Here is a 16,533-nt window from a genome sequence, read left to right as displayed (position 1 = left end):
TTGGAAAATATTTATAATATTTTTTATTAATTAATATTTTCCCTTTTAGATATTGCTAATGAAAAATTTACATGCATGGATAAGGATTTTAATACGGTGCTAAAAAAGCATTTTGTCCATGCCAATGACAGGCTGGCAAAGCGTAGGCGCTTAGAATAATATAAAACATACTTTCTATTTCTGTTACTATTTTTGTTATTTTTTGTTTTGAATTTCTATATTTTGTTTTGTATCAATTTACTTTTTTTTTGCTGTTATTTTTTAAAAAAATATATATATATATATTAAATGAAATTTATATCAAGAAAAAAATTCTTTTCATTGCAAATTATTGAAAATTTCAATCGAATATGAGTCAAAAAATGATTAAATTATGACTCGTGGAAGACTCTTTTATGATTAAAAGATGACTCGTGGAAGACTCTTTTATGATTAAAAACAAGAGTCATAAGCGACTCATCAAGAAGAGTCGCGGGTAGGGTACCATTTTCTCCCGACAGAACAGTCTTTTATGATCAGAAAATGAGCGCACATATGACTGTTTTCAATCATCGCGCGAGTCTTTTAAGACTAACTTATGCTCTGTTAAACGCAAAAATGCTTGCTGGGATGTTACTTTCTTTTGTATATGAACATATAAGCTACACGCAATTGCTCTCTTATATTTCTGCTCTCTCAGCTGTAAAAACCGACATACATGTAAATCATACATATATATTTACATTTATCGGATCAGCTTTTGTATAACAATACATACACAAATACTTTATAAGAATGACTATTTCTCCTTTATATTTGAAAGTATTGAGGAACATTTTTCAATCCAATAAATTATATGTTGCTAAGTTCTTTGATTCATCTAAACTATTCCTTCTGTACATACATAGAATATATGTACATTATTATATTACTCTCTTGTTGAATTAGGTTTTAACGACTCATGAAGTAGATTATGGAAAAACTTAATTTCTTCCGATTCTTCGAAAAAATAAAATAATTAACTAAAGCTTCATGTTTGGCGCCAGTGCAAAAAATTTACTAAAAGATAAACATATTCTATCGATGAAACGTATTATATTTATTATCGATATTTTATTTTTAGAAATACCAAACAGGTATTTAAACAATTTATATTATTAACTAACATGTTTATTTACCTGATGTACTTCTTTATGTATCTGTTAATATATAAACGGAATATTAATCTAAAAAAATGTTCGTATTATAAATTAATATGAATAAATATTTTTGCCATATATGTTGTGGTAAATTTATTTGTGGGTGTGTTTTTTGCATTTGAATTCTCAGATTCCCGCTCGGTAATTATTTTTTACTTCTATCAAAATTAAAAAGACTTTAATAAAACTTTTGTTGTGTTAATTTTCTTTTTAACGTATGTATGAATTGTTTACAAAATAATACTACGCTCGATAGTTTGACTTTTGCAGTATTTTATAGTACTAAGTATTTTTGAGAAACTACAATAGGGTCTTACTCTAGTATAGTATGAAACAAATTAAAATAATTTTTCATGATATACATATTGTCTATCTGCGATTTTATAAAATATAATAATAAATATATTAACAAGTTAAATTAAGCACGCGACTTACCAATTTAGTAATAACAAAATAAATTAATTGCCATATACATTTAAGGTAAATATAATTATGCATGTGTATGCCAAAGATAAAATTTATCATTTGTATAAATTACAATGTTTTTCTTATTGATAATATTGATTTACATCCAATTCATCAATGGATTGAGTACAACAATACATTTGTGTGTGTACATCAAACTTGCGTGTATTAAATAGACATTATAGTGTTTGTTACATTCACATCTTTTTTTCACTGTTATAAAACTGCGAAAAAGTGAAAAGCAGACTTTTAAATTGTTTACATATGAATGTTTAGAAACGTGCAAACGAATGAGGAAAAAGAAACGACGTTTACTATTCATTATAATTTGCATGTAAATCTTTTTTGCGTGGAGTTTGATTTTGTGTATGTACATATGTATATAAATATCGATTTTATCATTGTGAACATAAATATCTATGTATGTATGTACATAAGTATCGATTTTACCATTGTGAACATAAATACTAGTGTATATTCTTACGATTCTACTGGAAGTTAAATAAAACGGTGTTAACAATGCAAAAACGAATGAGAGAGCTGAAAATAAAAACAATTGAAATACTTCTCCGATAAGATTCTAAGGCTTGTCCAAAAGAGAAAATATATCACGGAATCTATGACTAAGAAATATGGATTTTTGCAGAAGCGCCGACTAGGCCTGGCTGCGAAATTCGTGCTTCGTTATCGGTAGAAAAATATGCGTAAGCTTTGTATAGAATTGTAGAATAACTAAATTAACAGAATGAAAACAATTTTTTTTTATGTCATTTTGCTTGTGGACTCCATTTTGTATATATTTCATTGATTATATTATCAAAGAGAAACGGGAAGATAAAATCAATGTCTATTTGTAAACAAATTAGAATGTTGCAAAGTGATGCCATCCGACTTGATAATACACTATTGCAGTCGAAATAGATATTGAATATTCTAAGTCGATATTTACAATTTATTTTATACGAAGTAAGGAAGAAATTATATGTAATTTCATTTGTAATTTTACGACATACATAATAATATTCCCGATATAAAAATATTAGGTATATAGGCGGTAAACTTGCATGCCTATAGTTGCTTATAGTTGTTTTTTCGATGTGCAATTCTATAATTTTTGTAATTGTTACATGTAAACCGGTAGATGAACGGTGATTATGTATGTATATACTTTATAGTATTTTTACATATTAAGTTTATTGATTATTAAGTTCATGGATGTCGTCTTGTATATAATTTGTGAAACTGTCGAGGCAATATTCTAATAATAATTAGTTTTCAATACACTCAAACTACGAATGCCGGCTTACACTGATCAAGCCGATGAGCTGTGAAAGCTAACTTAGCATATGAAGAAAAGAGAAAAAAGAAAACGACTGAGCGCAATCTCTTACCAATATACTAGTTGAGCAAACTGCCGCTCTGAAATGGAATTACGATTATATTTTCAGTGATAGCTCGAGGTGATTTTTGCAGGGTTGAAGTGTTAAGGTTCCTGGCTATTTTAGAGAAATTAATTAATTCTTAGTTTTCAATGTCTAAAATTTCAATCCCTATAATATTTACTTGCTATCCAAATATGAGACTACTAAGAACGATAATGAGATAGTAAAATAGTATAAAATACAAATAAAATTTTAGATACCGATTTAAAATTTTTTTTTCAAATAGCTTATTATTATTAATATTATTGTTTTTTTTTTTTTTATATTATTAAAATATATTTTTATTTTATTTCAGGTCGAAATGGTCAGTAGTTGTATTTAACACTAATATTAATATAACGTATTGACTATGGCCGCTCATCATTATACCGTGGAAGTGGGCGATACCAATTTTACAATTCTTAGTCGGTATATTAAATTAAGGCCTATTGGATCTGGTGCTCAAGGCATTGTGTGGTAAGTAAAAAGAGAAAAATTAATAATAATCGAGGCACCGAATGTTGAAGTATACTTCTAGAAGTAACATTTTAAATTTGATTTATATACAAGAATACTATGATAATTCTATTTATAATAACTGAAATTAAAACAAATATATAAAATAGCATATACATAATATTTGTTTATCGTTTGAATCACTTCACAAAGACCAATTTTAATACATTTACAGTGCTGCCTATGACACGGTTACCGAGCAAAATGTCGCAATAAAGAAACTGTCTCGCCCATTCCAAAATGTGACACACGCTAAGCGAGCTTACAGAGAATTTAAGCTAATGAAGTTAGTGAACCATAAAAATGTAAGTATTGTTTTACAATTTACAATTGAAAATGAAATGTCTTAACATATGTATGCATTTGTTTAGATCATTGGTTTGCTCAATGCGTTCACTCCCCAACGCAATTTGGAGGAGTTTCAGGATGTTTATCTTGTGATGGAGCTAATGGATGCTAATTTATGTCAGGTTATTCAAATGGATTTGGACCATGACAGAATGTCCTATTTGCTATACCAAATGCTCTGTGGAATTAAGCATTTGCATTCCGCTGGAATTATACATAGAGTTAAGTATTGTTTAGCGTGTTCGTTCTTTTGTTTCAAATAATAGATAGTTGAATATGATATTATTATTTGTCAAAATTCTTAAACCAAACATTTTATGTTTTTACAGGATTTAAAACCTTCCAATATAGTTGTTAAGGCCGACTGTACTCTAAAGATATTGGACTTTGGGCTTGCACGCACAGCTGGAACTACATTTATGATGACTCCATATGTCGTAACTAGATATTATAGAGCCCCAGAAGTCATTTTAGGTATGGGATATACCGAAAATGTAGATATTTGGTCAGTGGGATGCATTATGGGTGAGATGATTAGAGGTGGAGTACTTTTTCCTGGAACTGATCACATTGATCAGTGGAATAAAATAATTGGTAAACAAGAAGAGACAGCTAATTAAGAACTTGTTCAATATATAACTATTTAAATTTGTAAATTACAGAGCAATTGGGCACACCGTCCCCATCATTTATGCAGCGTCTGCAGCCAACTGTTCGCAATTACGTTGAGAATCGTCCAAGATATACTGGATATGCGTTTGATAGGCTTTTTCCTGATGGTCTGTTTCCTAACGATAATAGTCAAAATAGCCGAAGAAAGGCTTCTGAGGCAAGGGATTTACTTAGCAAGATGCTAGTAATTGACCCTGAACAGAGAATATCAGTGGATAGAGCTTTACAGCATGAATACATTAATGTATGGTATGACGCCGAAGAAGTTGATGCTGTAAGTATTTGATATACTAAATTTAAAAAACTCTAAATTATAATATATTAAAAAATTTTGTATACTATAAAGAATTCATAAAAGAAACTATATTTTTAATTATATAAAAGTGACATTTTACATAATATATATCTACTTAGATATATGAAAATTAAATACTTGAATATAGAATTAGTATATATTTTAAAAGCAAAGGTATTATATCATTTGAACTTTTGGCATGATAGCCTCATCTGGTTTCCCATTATCTCTTAAGCAATTTATAGTATAATAATAGCATATATTTAATAATATTTAATACATGTTATATTTGTTTCTTTTTAAATAGCCTGCTCCAGAGCCATATGATCATAGCGTCGATGAACGAGAGCATACTGTTGAGCAGTGGAAGGAGCTCATCTATGAAGAAGTCATGGATTATGAGGCGCACAATGTTAACCGATAGAGCATAAATAATTTGTTAATAGGACAGTTATTTAGCCTTACGCCTATCAACAATACAAACACTTTATTAATATTTATAATAATCACAACAACAAGAAATAAAAATCATACTGTTTAATGTGCAAATTGCTTTTATCGTTTTATTAAAAAACTCTAAATATGTGATGCAGTCTAAAAGTAAAAAAATTATCTCAATTGACCTTTAACCTAATCTAAGGTATACCACGAAACGCTCTCTTAAATAAAGTTTCTCTGCTGCTCTCACAATCTTATTTGTTTTCGGATAAGAACATTTATGTGAGCAACAAAGTTTGATAACAAATATAACAACTTCACTTGATGAATCACTTTGACAATGAATAAATTAATCATATTTGGCGTAAGTTCGTAATATTATTAGTTAATCAATGAAATAAAAAATTATAAGACATTTTTCATTTTATTTGCTAAACAGATTCGTCTTCAGTTATAAGCCCAAGAAGAGAAGCGGCTGTTTCTTCACTTATCCAAATTAGTCCAATAAACAGTGCTTCACATATTCCAATCAATGCACCAGCACTAACGTCCAGAATAAAATGTCTTTTTAATATTAGTCTAGAGATCACAACGCTAACGGCCCACGCAGTCATCGGCATCCAAAATACGACTGGCAACGTATGCAATTTCGTAAAGAAGATTAGAATATAGAAAGCTCTGGATGCGTGTCCCGACGGAAAGCTGAACTTGTCCGGACCAATGACTAGTGCATCCTTAACAACTGCGGGTCGTCGTCTACGTACGAGTGCTTTTAGTACAGCCACAACAACTATATCTAATAGTAATCCAAGCAACATATTAACTTGCATTTGGTATAGGTTCTTAGAATTTATTAGCCATATGAAGGCGACCCATGTGCAAAGCCAGGCTATTCCATCACAAGATATTTCAAGAAATTTGCAGTGTATCTTAAGAGACTTAAAAGTTGCAAATTGCAGTAAATAGGACACAAAACGGTCTGTTAACTTAACATCCATGTCCGAAATCACCTTCATGGCAGGCGAATTTTTTAACTGAAATGTAAACAAAGGAAAGCAGTAATGGTCATATTAATTATGTATTCACATAATAAAAGTAATTAAATTCGTATACATATTCAAATTAAATTATTATAAAAATTATTAATTAAATTATTATTCAAAATTATTCATATTATTATTTAATTATATTAAATTTACACATTTATTAAATATTTGAAATATACCGTTTCCATTTTCCCTGCTTCGGAATTACTATCTAAAATAATTCAGTTTCATAGGGATGAACTAGATTTACCCATCTCATTAATTGTTACAAGTACTTTGAAGTATTTTTAAATATCAACCAGTCCGATTTCTTTTCACAAATGGGAAAAGCAAACTTGCTTAATGCTTTACTTTTTTAATAACTTATATAAACCCAACGAAAGAGTAAAATTGTAACTAGCGAATTGTTTGAATTTCCTGAATAGACAGTAAATGTAATATTCGCGATACATCGAAATCGCTAGCAAATTAAATATATCGCAACAATCACATTCTTAGAGACACCGCACGTTTCATTCCATTTATCGTAAATTCTATGCTACATTGTGCAAATCATGTGTTCAACAACATAAGTATATTGAACAGTAAATTAATAAGGTTTTGTTTATAGTTTATGTAGAGCTCTGGTTTACATAAGATTTCTGGAAGGATGAACACGTTAAAGTTGATCAGAAATAATTGGAAGAAAAGCCTTTTTCTGTCATGTGTTGTTGGATATGGAGTATCCACTATAAAAACCAAATTAGAGTAAGTGAATAATTATCTGGATGTTTATATAAATTACATACATATATGGATGTCTTTTCAGCATTAAACTTTATATGAACAAATTATCAAATGAAGTATTGCATAGTAATCAAACAACAAATGTCCTTCCAAAAAATGTGCTTGTGATTATGAATCCAATTGCCAAGAAAAAAAAGGCCGAAAATTTGGTAAGGTTTAATACACAAAAAGTGAATGAAATGAATTTCATTTAGTGAATTTGTTTTCAGTTCAAAAAATACTGTGAACCGTTATTGCATTTAGCTGGCTTTTCTGTTGAAATACTGCGAACGAACCACATCGGTCATGCCAAAACATATGTCGAGGAAATGAGTGCCCTACCAGATGTTATTGTTGTAGCCGGCGGAGATGGTACAAAGTCTGAGGTGGTTACCGGACTGCTGCGCCGTCAGGGCGAGATATGTCCCATTTCCCTCCTTCCGCTGGGACGGGAAAAAGCATCTGGTTTCAACTTTTTTAACTTTGGGAGCGAACTGGAATTTGTGAAGACGTTATGTCAGGCTCTGTTGCCCCTACTAAATAACCAATATAAATATGCCGATGTCATTCAATATGATGTACTCGATGAGGAGAACAACAATGAGAACGACAGCCCCAGCAACAGTTTAAAGCCGATTTTTGGCATAAATGGTTTCTCGTGGGGCCTTTTGAAAGATATTGACACCCTGAAGGATAAATATTGGTATGTGGGCCCGCTGAGACATCATCTGGCTGCATTTTTCCGATCATTTTCTGCAACTGCCAATTGGGACTCGAAGACAGATTATGTTTACACTCCGCCGTGCCCTGGCTGCAGCAATTGTTGTGCCGAAGTTGAAGATCAGCCCACAAAGGGATTCTTTTTGAGCAAACTCGTGAAAACTCAAAATATGAGCCGAGCTGCAACGCAAAAACTAATTAAGAACGATAGTTGCGCTACAAAACTTAGTGGTTGCATTAACTCAAATCAAATTAATATTAATCTTAGTCACAACGAGGAGAATTTTTCAGAATTGGAAAGTAAATTTATTGATTCCCTGCAGCCGGGATGGGATTTCATTAAAAATATACCAAAAATTACGAATAAAACTGTGGAACCTAATTTGGTACTCAAGAGTAGAACTATCAAACTGTATCCCTCAGTGAGTGATGAGCCAATCTTTTACTCCATAGACGGAGAGGAATACGAACCCCGACCCATTCAAGTGTCAATTGTGCCTAATGCTATTAAAGTTTTTTGTTAAACTAAATACAATGTTGTTTATTTTAAAGACCATAAATAATATTTTATTTTATCTTAATATAACATAACGCATTCACAGCAAAAATTAACAGCGATTTCTTCCCAAATCCAGAGTTGCGTATAATCGTTGATGTATTCATCCGAAGTTATGAGAATTAATTTATCGCTTATATGAATACATGAGCCCGGCTTACGACGCAGCACTTTGATGGTGAATGATTTGGGTTTGCATTTAAAGTGTCCATACCAACATTTTTTTGCAATGCATTCAATGGATCGAATGTAGCGCGGAAAGTAATTTAAGCCCAGATCGATCCAGTTTATTATTGAGGAGCATTCCCAAGGCCGGGTTTTGAAAACTTCAGGTTTTCCATGACCGTTCTGGTCCATGAAGACATTTCTTATGCTTATGGTTTTTTTCTTCAATGAGTCTTCCTCGTTTTTAGCAAAATAAGAGAAATGATTTGTCTCCCAAGCGGGGAAACTGCCTAATGAAACGACATTATCATCAGCATAGAATGGTACATCCAAAACGGATCTCTTCGATCCTGAATTTTGGTTATTTTCGTTGCTTGCGCTTTTCGGTGGATCAATGCTCATATATCGAGGATTGAAGGCTTGGCCCAAAATCATGCTCAATGACTTTTTTGATAGCTCCGTACAATAATCTTGCTGCACTGTGCATAATAAGCCTACAGTGCAGCATAGTTCGCAAATCCAAAACAAACTAAAATTCTTATTGGATACAAACACTCCATTCATTCTGACTCTCACTAGCTACATACATCTAAAATAAATAGAATTTTTTGTGACTATATTTATATAATTTGAAATTCTTCGATTCTTACTTAATAATCAAAAATATATAGAATAAAAAAATTTTTTGATCATGTATAAATTAAAATCATCTTCACTCTTTTTTAAGCACTTGAAAACGACAAAAAAACATTTTAAAGCTTAGTACGCAGTTTACATATGTATTTATCTATTTTAGGTATTTAAACATAAAAAGGATCATTTTTGAAAACAGACTAATCGATAGCCTGTAATTAATCGTGATCGTTAAAAGTCCAATTAATTCCTGTGAATGTAGAATTTATTTTATGGCGTATGCTTTTTTCTTCTTCTGCTCATAAAGAAGTGCAGACATTATTTGGATTACAGAAAAATATTAATTGTTATTATTTGTTTCTAAGCACTCACTCCACAAAAATGCGTTTTTTTTCTAGCTTTTAAACGAAACTCATTAAACAAATTTGTTTTAAACTAGTGCTTGTTGTTGGTACGTAAGTTTAAAATCATATTCATTGAACGTCCTTAAATATTGAAAATAAATTGAATTGAAATTAAAGTGTGGTTTGGTCGCTCTGTAATGTTGAAAGCTCAGCAGGGAGAGTTTTTGTGCATGGAATGGAAATTGTATATTTTATCCTACCTACCGCCAACAAGCAAAACTAAACTTATTTGGGTGCTTGTATCATCGATGCACATCGGTCGTGAAAAGGGAATGGAGGAGTCGCGGAGTAATCGCTATAATGCGTGATCGTGATAGCCGATCAAAAGCGATGCTGAAATTTTTTAATTTCTGCTTTTTGTAAGATCGGAGAAATAAATATTAATTCCCGAATCTTATTATATATTTTAACAAACCATTAATAACAGGATATGCGACCTGGACTATGAAATGTATGAAACATTAGTATATTGATGCCGCGAGTCCTACTTATATGGTTAGTCACGGATCAAATGTCTATATCATGAGTAGTTTAATGACAAAATGGTTGAAATGGATGGGATATCGGACTTTAAAATTTTGCTTCAGATTTAAATAACATTCCAGTGATTCTCGCATATTTTTGATGGAAAGATTTGCGCTTAACATATCCGGACCCCTTGACCAATATCGGCAAATTGGTTGGATATTCAAAGGAGTTCAGATGTAAATTAAAAATTTTATTGTTTAATTAATACAAAAAAAAGTGCACAGCTCTAATAGTGACACAACATGGTTTATTATACGTTCCTCGATAGATTCGATATATTGTAGTCCCACCACTATATCTCGGAAATCATTACATTATAAATTTATACGTAAATATATGCCTATTGTATTCGGAGTATGTATTTTGCATTTATTTATAACGAAAATATATAAACGTTAAATTCATTTACATATCGGATAATTATATAGTGTACAAAGTGATTCGCTAAAGTTAATATCATATACATCTCAATGTATAATATAAATTTATTTGTACCATATGCATACAGACATCTATATATAAATATTTATACGCGCAATTGTATTTAAAGCATTGAAACTCGTCTCTACAAAAAAAATGGTTTCACCTATACTGCCATTTGTGTAAACCACAACAAGTTACATAGTTAAATCTAAACGTGTCCCCAACATGAGCATTAGTGTTATTAAGACACATGTATGTCACTCGCCTCTAACATTATAAGGAAAATGGAATGCAAACATTAATAACAATTATGCCAATAACATGAATTGATTAGATAATTGATAGATAATTCGTCCTATCAAATAGCTTACGTACGTTCGTGCATGCATACATACATACATATGTATCTTTACAGCTGAGCATTTAAAAACATTCACCTACTTTCGTACGTATGTCTATGGACGTATGTATATATTCATTATATGTATATGTATGTTTACATGCTGTTGACTAATACAATGTGTAAATGTTAAATATGATACAAATACATTCACATATGCGTAGTAACAATAATGCAAATCTAAAAAGTATGTAAAATTAGTTGAGTACAGACCTTTGTTAGCTGCCGCTTGTAATTCACCCAAGTCAAAGAATTTCAAAAGTTATTTACAAATTGCATTATTATTGCTTTCGTATTGATTACGGTGAATTGTTTAGATCTGGAGCTGGACTTTTGAACATTTTTTATAAGTGTCTTGGAAATGGGCATAAACACAGTGCGCACAAATTGTTTCCGTACAGAAACTACTTATGTCATTGATAACGAAATACTTAACACGCAATAGGTAAACAAGAAACGTATATGGCTCAAAACTATTTTGGTCCGTCCCCAAGTGCCTTAAACAAGTTAAAAAATATTGCTAAAGCATTAAAAAAAAAAAAAAAAAAAAACAAATAAGAAAGCTGTAACGGTACTGTCCGACTAGCAGATACCCTTTGCAAAAGTGACCTATCAAGCATTAGAGCGCACAGAGAAACGCATTAGCAAGTATTCCAGGCGCCTACTGCGCACTTTATGCTTTTGCTTTTGCGTTTAGCTCTTTCCACGGCGTAAAGTGTTTTTTTTTTCTTCTTTTTATTTACTAAAAAGTGTAGTTCCATTTTCATGATATTTTGGGCCTAAATATGCGTGCTATACATAAGCCCAAGCCTACTAATTGCAATATGTTTATAAATAATAGTGTTTCTTCTATGAGAAACGGTTTCTAATTATTTTCGAGTCAAGTTAAAAAAAAAAATAAATAAATAAAGGAAATCTCGATTTTTATCAATGTCAAATAAGTGGAATGTGAAATGTGTAAACAATATGATTAACTTGCAATAACTTGAGTATATAGGGAATATAGAATGTACATATGTATATGTTTTAAAAAGTTTCTGAGAACGCCCACGCAGACGGACATGTACAAGTTAAGATTCGGATGTTGAGATCAAGATCAAACATATGCATACGTATACATATTTACCTTCTTCCGGCGTTTTCTCTATTTAGAGGTCATTTATATTTTAATATAATAATAACGCAATCAGAGCTAAACCGGATCAGAAATATTAATTATTATTATATGTTTCTGTTGTGACTGTTGAAAAAGTTTATCTTCTCTATAAATTTGCTAATCAAGAATGATTTTTTAAAAGAATAATCATGGTTGTTTTGTATCTATATTAATAATTATATTCTTTCATATTCGAATGTTACAGGTTTGGAAGGCGGGTAGATTTATGATGGCTTCCATGTCAGACAACGGAATAGTACTAAAGGAATATCAAAAGAAATTGAAAACAATGAAAAAGAAATATTTTGTTTTGCACAAGGAAACAAGAACTAAGAAAGCAAGATTGGTGTATTACGATAGTGAAAAGAAATTTCTTCAAAATGCACCACCAAAACGAGAGATATATGTGGCAGATTGCTTTAGTATAAATCGACGACTTGACACCAAACATAAGTATGTCTTAGCCATATCATCAAAAGATGGCGGCTTTGGAATCGTCATGAATTCCGAAGAAGACTTAAAGAAATGGTTAACTAACTTGCTATACATTCAACGAAATACAAATGGAATTCAGACAGAGTACGGTAAGTTTTTAGTTTAAATACGTCAATACCTATTTCTGAACTCGTAATCCAGGAAAGCAGCTTAAACTATAGTATATTTAAAGACAGCTAACTTAAATATTTAAATTTTAAATTACTCTTGATGATGTTTGTATTTTAGACCATGTTTGGCAAGTTGTTGTCCAAAAAAAAGGCATTTCTGAAAGTGTTGGGATTACGGGCACCTATCATTGCTGCCTAACATCGAAGTCACTAACATTTGAATGCTTTGGAAATGAAGTTGATCGAATTTATAAAGTTGAAATACTTTTAAACACGATAAGAAGGTGCGTAACAATATTAATTTACTTTGTTCCATTAAGCAAATATATGCTTAATTATAACATGCTGTCAATACTATTTCAGATGTGGTCACGCGTCTCCACAAAACATTTTTTTCATGGAACTGGGGCGACAGAGTGTTTTGGGCGCTGGTGAACTTTGGATGGAAACAGAGGATGCAGCAGTTGCTAAACATATGCACGATAAGATATTAAGGTAAGATATATAAACTAACTGCTTACGCAGTTTGTTTTTTTTTTTTTTTACCATGTAATTCACGTATTAATATATATATTTTTTGTATATTTTTTTAGCGCAATGTCTGCTAAAACGGAGTCGAATATGAATCTTTTAAATGTACAAAAAGGAGTTTCGGACCTGAGCAGTGAACCGATGAGAAAGCGATCTTCGTCAGCCAATGAGGCGTCTAAACCTATTAACGTTTTACAAAAACGTCAAAATCCTATTGAAACACGAAGTAGTTTTTCACCGCAGTACAACAGTGAGTAAAATAAATATTTATTTTTGAAAGTTACAATATTTTATTTATTTACGTAAACCGCAAATGCCTTCATATTTTACTAGGCTATGGACGAGAACGCTGCGACAGCTTACCAACTAGAAGTCGGACGTTGAGCGAATGCAGTAATCATACTTATGTGGAATTGAAGAATGCGCAACGCTGTAACACGATATCGGGAACGCGGTCATATTTAATTCAAAGAAACATTGACAGCCCAATATCATATTCAATGAAGTGCTCTGAAAGCGAAGGATCATCCATAAGTATTGACGATGCCTATGATAAATCTGTGCATGACGCTTATCGAATAAAGTAAGATCAAAATTTGTTTTATTCATATTAATTCATTTATAAGCAATGCACGCAGTGTTTGAATTTGAGGAGGAAATCGTAAATAGTGTACTGGAGGCTTCTTGAATATATTTGTTACTTATCCAAATGTCAAGATAAATGATTATACAAGTATAAATGTCTTTTAATATGTGTACCAATTTTATAAGTACATTGAAATCACACTAAAGAACAACTAATTTTCATTCTTTCAGCTCAATAAGTTCCAAGGCAATGATACCCGAAGAAAATATTGATGATGATTTTTTAGATAGTAATAAAGTCTCGCGAATCACTGGTAATCATAGCTCAAAAATGTAATTATTTCACACACAAATTATATATATTATAATTTTATAGGATTAAACAATTTACTCAATGTTGTCCACAGAGACTCGAAAATGGATTTTACCGACCACTTATCTCAAATATTAGTTCATGACGCTGATATTGATAACCAGTAAGTTTTAATTACAGATTCATTTTTAATATAACAATCAGAAGACTACAAATTTAAATTCTTAAATTCTCTTTTAAAGTCTTCTGTAAACTTTCCAATGGCTATTTGCTTAATAATATATAAAATATATTTAAATATTGAATTTATTATTTATGTAAAATTGCAATTTTAGGTGTGATCGTCCAAGCCGAGCTTATTCAATTGGAAGTAAAGTTGAACACCTAAAACGGAATAAACTTCTTGGAAATATAAATGAAGTCGATAATACATCACCGCGGGTTCGAGCATATTCGGTTGGATCAAAGTCAAATATACCACGTTGCGAAATTCAGCGAGGTGTTGTCTCCAAGTTAAAAAAGGGACACATTCATAAAGGGAGCATATGCAACGTAGATGGTCAGACATGCACTGAAAGGTTCGGATACAATTCTCCAAAGGAAATGAAATCGACGAGTGCGCCTCTTCTAAATGTAAGAAATTTCATTAGTCCAGTACGCATGAGTGATTTAATGGAAATCGATTTCTCCAATGGCACTCCAACATCCACTAGTTCACAACAATTATCGTTAAGAAATTGTCAAGTACCTAAAAATGTGCAAGCTGAATTCCCAATTCATAAAAGTGCTCCTATCGCAAATCCAGGTTTAAATGGAACTAGCAAGCTGATCAGGCAAAATGACTTGATCAGTAAATTTAGAGCACCCAAATCTGAAGAAAACTCAGAGAGTGGCTATTTAGAGATGAAACCAGTTAGTATGGTGAACACTTCCTTTAAACAAATAAGCATTGATGAAGACCAGAGTGAGAAGTTGAGGACTCAAAGTCAATTCCTCTTACAAGTGCAAGCGCGGGATGAAGCTAACAATGATAATAAAATTTCCTCAGAAGGGTCAGAAAAGAATGCAGATTTACCAGAGTCTCAATATAAAACGAACATCAATTCAGAGAAATCAGAAAGTATTGAGAAATCCCACCCCGAAAGTGATTTGCATACCAAAATGAAAAACACACTATTAAATTTTGCCTTAGATATAAGTAATGCAACTACAGCTGGAAGAAAATTAATACATTCGATTAGTAACGAAGACTACACGAAAAATCTAAGTAAATCAAATGCAGCTGATTCAAATGATGTCGGCTACCAAATTCTGCAAATCAAAAGTGATAGTTCTCTAATTTCAAAGAATAAAAATCAAAGGCCATCCTATAAGCCACAATGTGGTCGACAAAATCTTCTAGACGGTGTAAATAGAATGGATAAAAAAGAGCAAGTTTTAAATACAAACACTAAATCTAATTTGTTAAAGGAAAAAGAAACAAATATTTTAAATGAGGAGACAGTATCAGAAAGTGTTCAAAATAAGAATGAGAAAAAGTTACCTTCAGGCGTGTGCGAATATGAACTTTATTATGCAAGTTTAGACCTTCCACAAAGTAGCGGACAATTGGCAACAAATTGCCTTAAGAAAGTCTCATGTGAATCTCCGCCAATTCCAAGTTGCTTTGAGAACACCAGCTCATATGCAAAAATTGATTTCGATCAATCTGATTCATCGTCTGCTTCATCAAAAATTTGTAATATCTAAAATCTAATATAAGTATAAATAAAAACGCTTTTCATAAAAAAATTAAACTTGTTATTTAATAAGTAAATATATATATATTTTTTTTTACCATGATGGTGCTGTCTTGCGAAAGAAAATGGTAAACAATTTGCAATATATGCTATGCGATAAATGCGGGCTGGTAATGCTTGAAGCTCTTATTTAGCATAATGCTGTTTGTAATAAAACATACGATCTTAATTTTAAGCGAAACGAAATTCGGTTGATCATGACATCTGATTCCATAACCTTCAAAATTCTACACGGTTGAGCTAGTAGAAACTGCCGAAAAATTCAGAATTCACAATAGTTGATTGTCGAACATGTTCTCACGATTATCCGTAAGATAGAAACATTTCTATTTTTATGCGAACACAAATGGCGAACAAAATGTTCGTACGAACACTCGAATATTTGATGAACACAACATGTTCGTGTAACAAACTCGTCTGTGGATAGCCCTCTTTACATACTTATCGTTAAAGGTTGATACTTTTGACATGCGATAAATTGCACTCAAAATGACAATTTAATGCAAAAGACCGGGAAAATTGTTGATTTTGTATTATACATCTGCGGAAACGGCAGATTAAAATCTTTCAG

At 31.5% G+C, this 16,533-nt stretch overlaps 5 protein-coding genes across 12 annotated transcripts; 3 read left to right on the top strand and 2 right to left on the bottom strand.

The window, feature by feature from the left end:
* The first annotated feature begins 3,400 nt into the window (after positions 1–3,400).
* bsk (mitogen-activated protein kinase dJNK) lies at positions 3,401–5,444 on the top strand. The gene is made up of 6 exons (XM_018002520.2): positions 3,401–3,541; positions 3,756–3,885; positions 3,952–4,149; positions 4,258–4,522; positions 4,591–4,874; positions 5,203–5,444. The coding sequence occupies exons 1-6, from the start codon at positions 3,435–3,437 to the stop codon at positions 5,317–5,319; spliced, it is 1,101 nt and encodes a 366-aa protein (XP_017858009.1). The 5' UTR covers positions 3,401–3,434; the 3' UTR covers positions 5,320–5,444.
* On the bottom strand, positions 5,432–6,698 carry LOC108610430 (polyisoprenoid diphosphate/phosphate phosphohydrolase PLPP6). The gene is made up of 2 exons (XM_018002525.2): positions 6,559–6,698; positions 5,432–6,367 (listed from the first exon to the last, which is right to left on the bottom strand). Exons 1-2 carry the CDS (start codon positions 6,565–6,567, stop codon positions 5,765–5,767), a joined length of 612 nt encoding a protein of 203 aa, XP_017858014.1. The 5' UTR covers positions 6,568–6,698; the 3' UTR covers positions 5,432–5,764.
* Mulk (acylglycerol kinase-like protein Mulk) lies at positions 6,683–8,399 on the top strand. 2 transcript variants are annotated; one of them, XM_089465658.1, is made up of 4 exons: positions 6,683–6,813; positions 6,990–7,126; positions 7,188–7,314; positions 7,375–8,399. In XM_089465658.1, exons 2-4 carry the CDS (start codon positions 7,029–7,031, stop codon positions 8,386–8,388), a joined length of 1,239 nt encoding a protein of 412 aa, XP_089321784.1. In that variant the 5' UTR covers positions 6,683–6,813; positions 6,990–7,028; the 3' UTR covers positions 8,389–8,399. The 2 variants fall into 2 exon arrangements, with proteins under 2 accessions (XP_089321784.1, XP_017858008.1); XM_018002519.2 differs by lacking the exon at positions 6,683–6,813 and having other exon boundaries at positions 6,912–7,126.
* A 2-nt stretch (positions 8,400–8,401) lies between these two features.
* trk (trunk) lies at positions 8,402–11,326 on the bottom strand. 2 transcript variants are annotated; one of them, XM_089465662.1, is made up of 2 exons: positions 11,187–11,326; positions 8,402–9,174 (listed from the first exon to the last, which is right to left on the bottom strand). In XM_089465662.1, exon 2 carries the CDS (start codon positions 9,147–9,149, stop codon positions 8,442–8,444), a length of 708 nt encoding a protein of 235 aa, XP_089321788.1. In that variant the 5' UTR covers positions 9,150–9,174; positions 11,187–11,326; the 3' UTR covers positions 8,402–8,441. The 2 variants fall into 2 exon arrangements, with proteins under 2 accessions (XP_089321788.1, XP_017858013.1); XM_018002524.2 differs by lacking the exon at positions 11,187–11,326 and adding an exon at positions 9,236–9,394.
* chico (insulin receptor substrate 1 chico) lies at positions 10,366–15,959 on the top strand. Of its 6 annotated transcripts, none has more exons than XM_018002507.2 (9): positions 10,366–10,504; positions 12,335–12,713; positions 12,853–13,018; positions 13,098–13,229; positions 13,328–13,515; positions 13,599–13,848; positions 14,082–14,164; positions 14,227–14,326; positions 14,499–15,959. In XM_018002507.2, the coding sequence occupies exons 1-9, from the start codon at positions 10,487–10,489 to the stop codon at positions 15,910–15,912; spliced, it is 2,730 nt and encodes a 909-aa protein (XP_017857996.1). In that variant the 5' UTR covers positions 10,366–10,486; the 3' UTR covers positions 15,913–15,959. The 6 variants fall into 6 exon arrangements, with proteins under 6 accessions (XP_017857996.1, XP_089321764.1, XP_089321761.1 ...); XM_089465638.1 differs by having other exon boundaries at positions 10,373–10,478; XM_089465635.1 differs by lacking the exon at positions 10,366–10,504 and adding an exon at positions 10,640–10,825.
* Positions 15,960–16,533: the final 574 nt, after the last annotated feature.

Source organism: Drosophila arizonae, chromosome 3 (assembly GCF_054131065.1).
Source record: "Drosophila arizonae isolate 15081-1271.41 chromosome 3, UAZ_ARI_1.0, whole genome shotgun sequence".
Taxonomy (NCBI): domain Eukaryota; kingdom Metazoa; phylum Arthropoda; class Insecta; order Diptera; family Drosophilidae; genus Drosophila; species Drosophila arizonae.
This window is presented reverse-complemented; position numbering and strand designations above follow the sequence as displayed.

What these genes read in the sequence shown, in the direction of transcription:
- chico (XM_089465635.1), top strand. Translation starts at nt 10,799, where the DNA reads ATGAGCATTAGTGTTATTAAGACACAT. An exon ending in TTAGTGTTATTAAGACACAT is followed by an intron (nt 10,826 to 12,334) that starts GTATGTCACTCG and finishes CGAATGTTACAG; the next exon opens with GTTTGGAAGGCGGGTAGATT. An exon ending in TGGAATTCAGACAGAGTACG is followed by an intron (nt 12,714 to 12,852) that starts GTAAGTTTTTAG and finishes TTTGTATTTTAG; the next exon opens with ACCATGTTTGGCAAGTTGTT.
- trk (XM_089465662.1), bottom strand. Translation starts at nt 9,149, where the DNA reads ATGAATGGAGTGTTTGTATCCAATAAGAATTTTAGTTTGTTTTGGATT.
- bsk (XM_018002520.2), top strand. Translation starts at nt 3,435, where the DNA reads ATGGCCGCTCATCATTATACCGTGGAAGTGGGCGATACCAATTTTACA. An exon ending in AGTTAGTGAACCATAAAAAT is followed by an intron (nt 3,886 to 3,951) that starts GTAAGTATTGTT and finishes GCATTTGTTTAG; the next exon opens with ATCATTGGTTTGCTCAATGC. An exon ending in TCAGTGGAATAAAATAATTG is followed by an intron (nt 4,523 to 4,590) that starts GTAAACAAGAAG and finishes TGTAAATTACAG; the next exon opens with AGCAATTGGGCACACCGTCC.
- Mulk (XM_089465658.1), top strand. Translation starts at nt 7,029, where the DNA reads ATGAACACGTTAAAGTTGATCAGAAATAATTGGAAGAAAAGCCTTTTT. An exon ending in ACTATAAAAACCAAATTAGA is followed by an intron (nt 7,127 to 7,187) that starts GTAAGTGAATAA and finishes ATGTCTTTTCAG; the next exon opens with CATTAAACTTTATATGAACA. An exon ending in AAAAAAAGGCCGAAAATTTG is followed by an intron (nt 7,315 to 7,374) that starts GTAAGGTTTAAT and finishes ATTTGTTTTCAG; the next exon opens with TTCAAAAAATACTGTGAACC.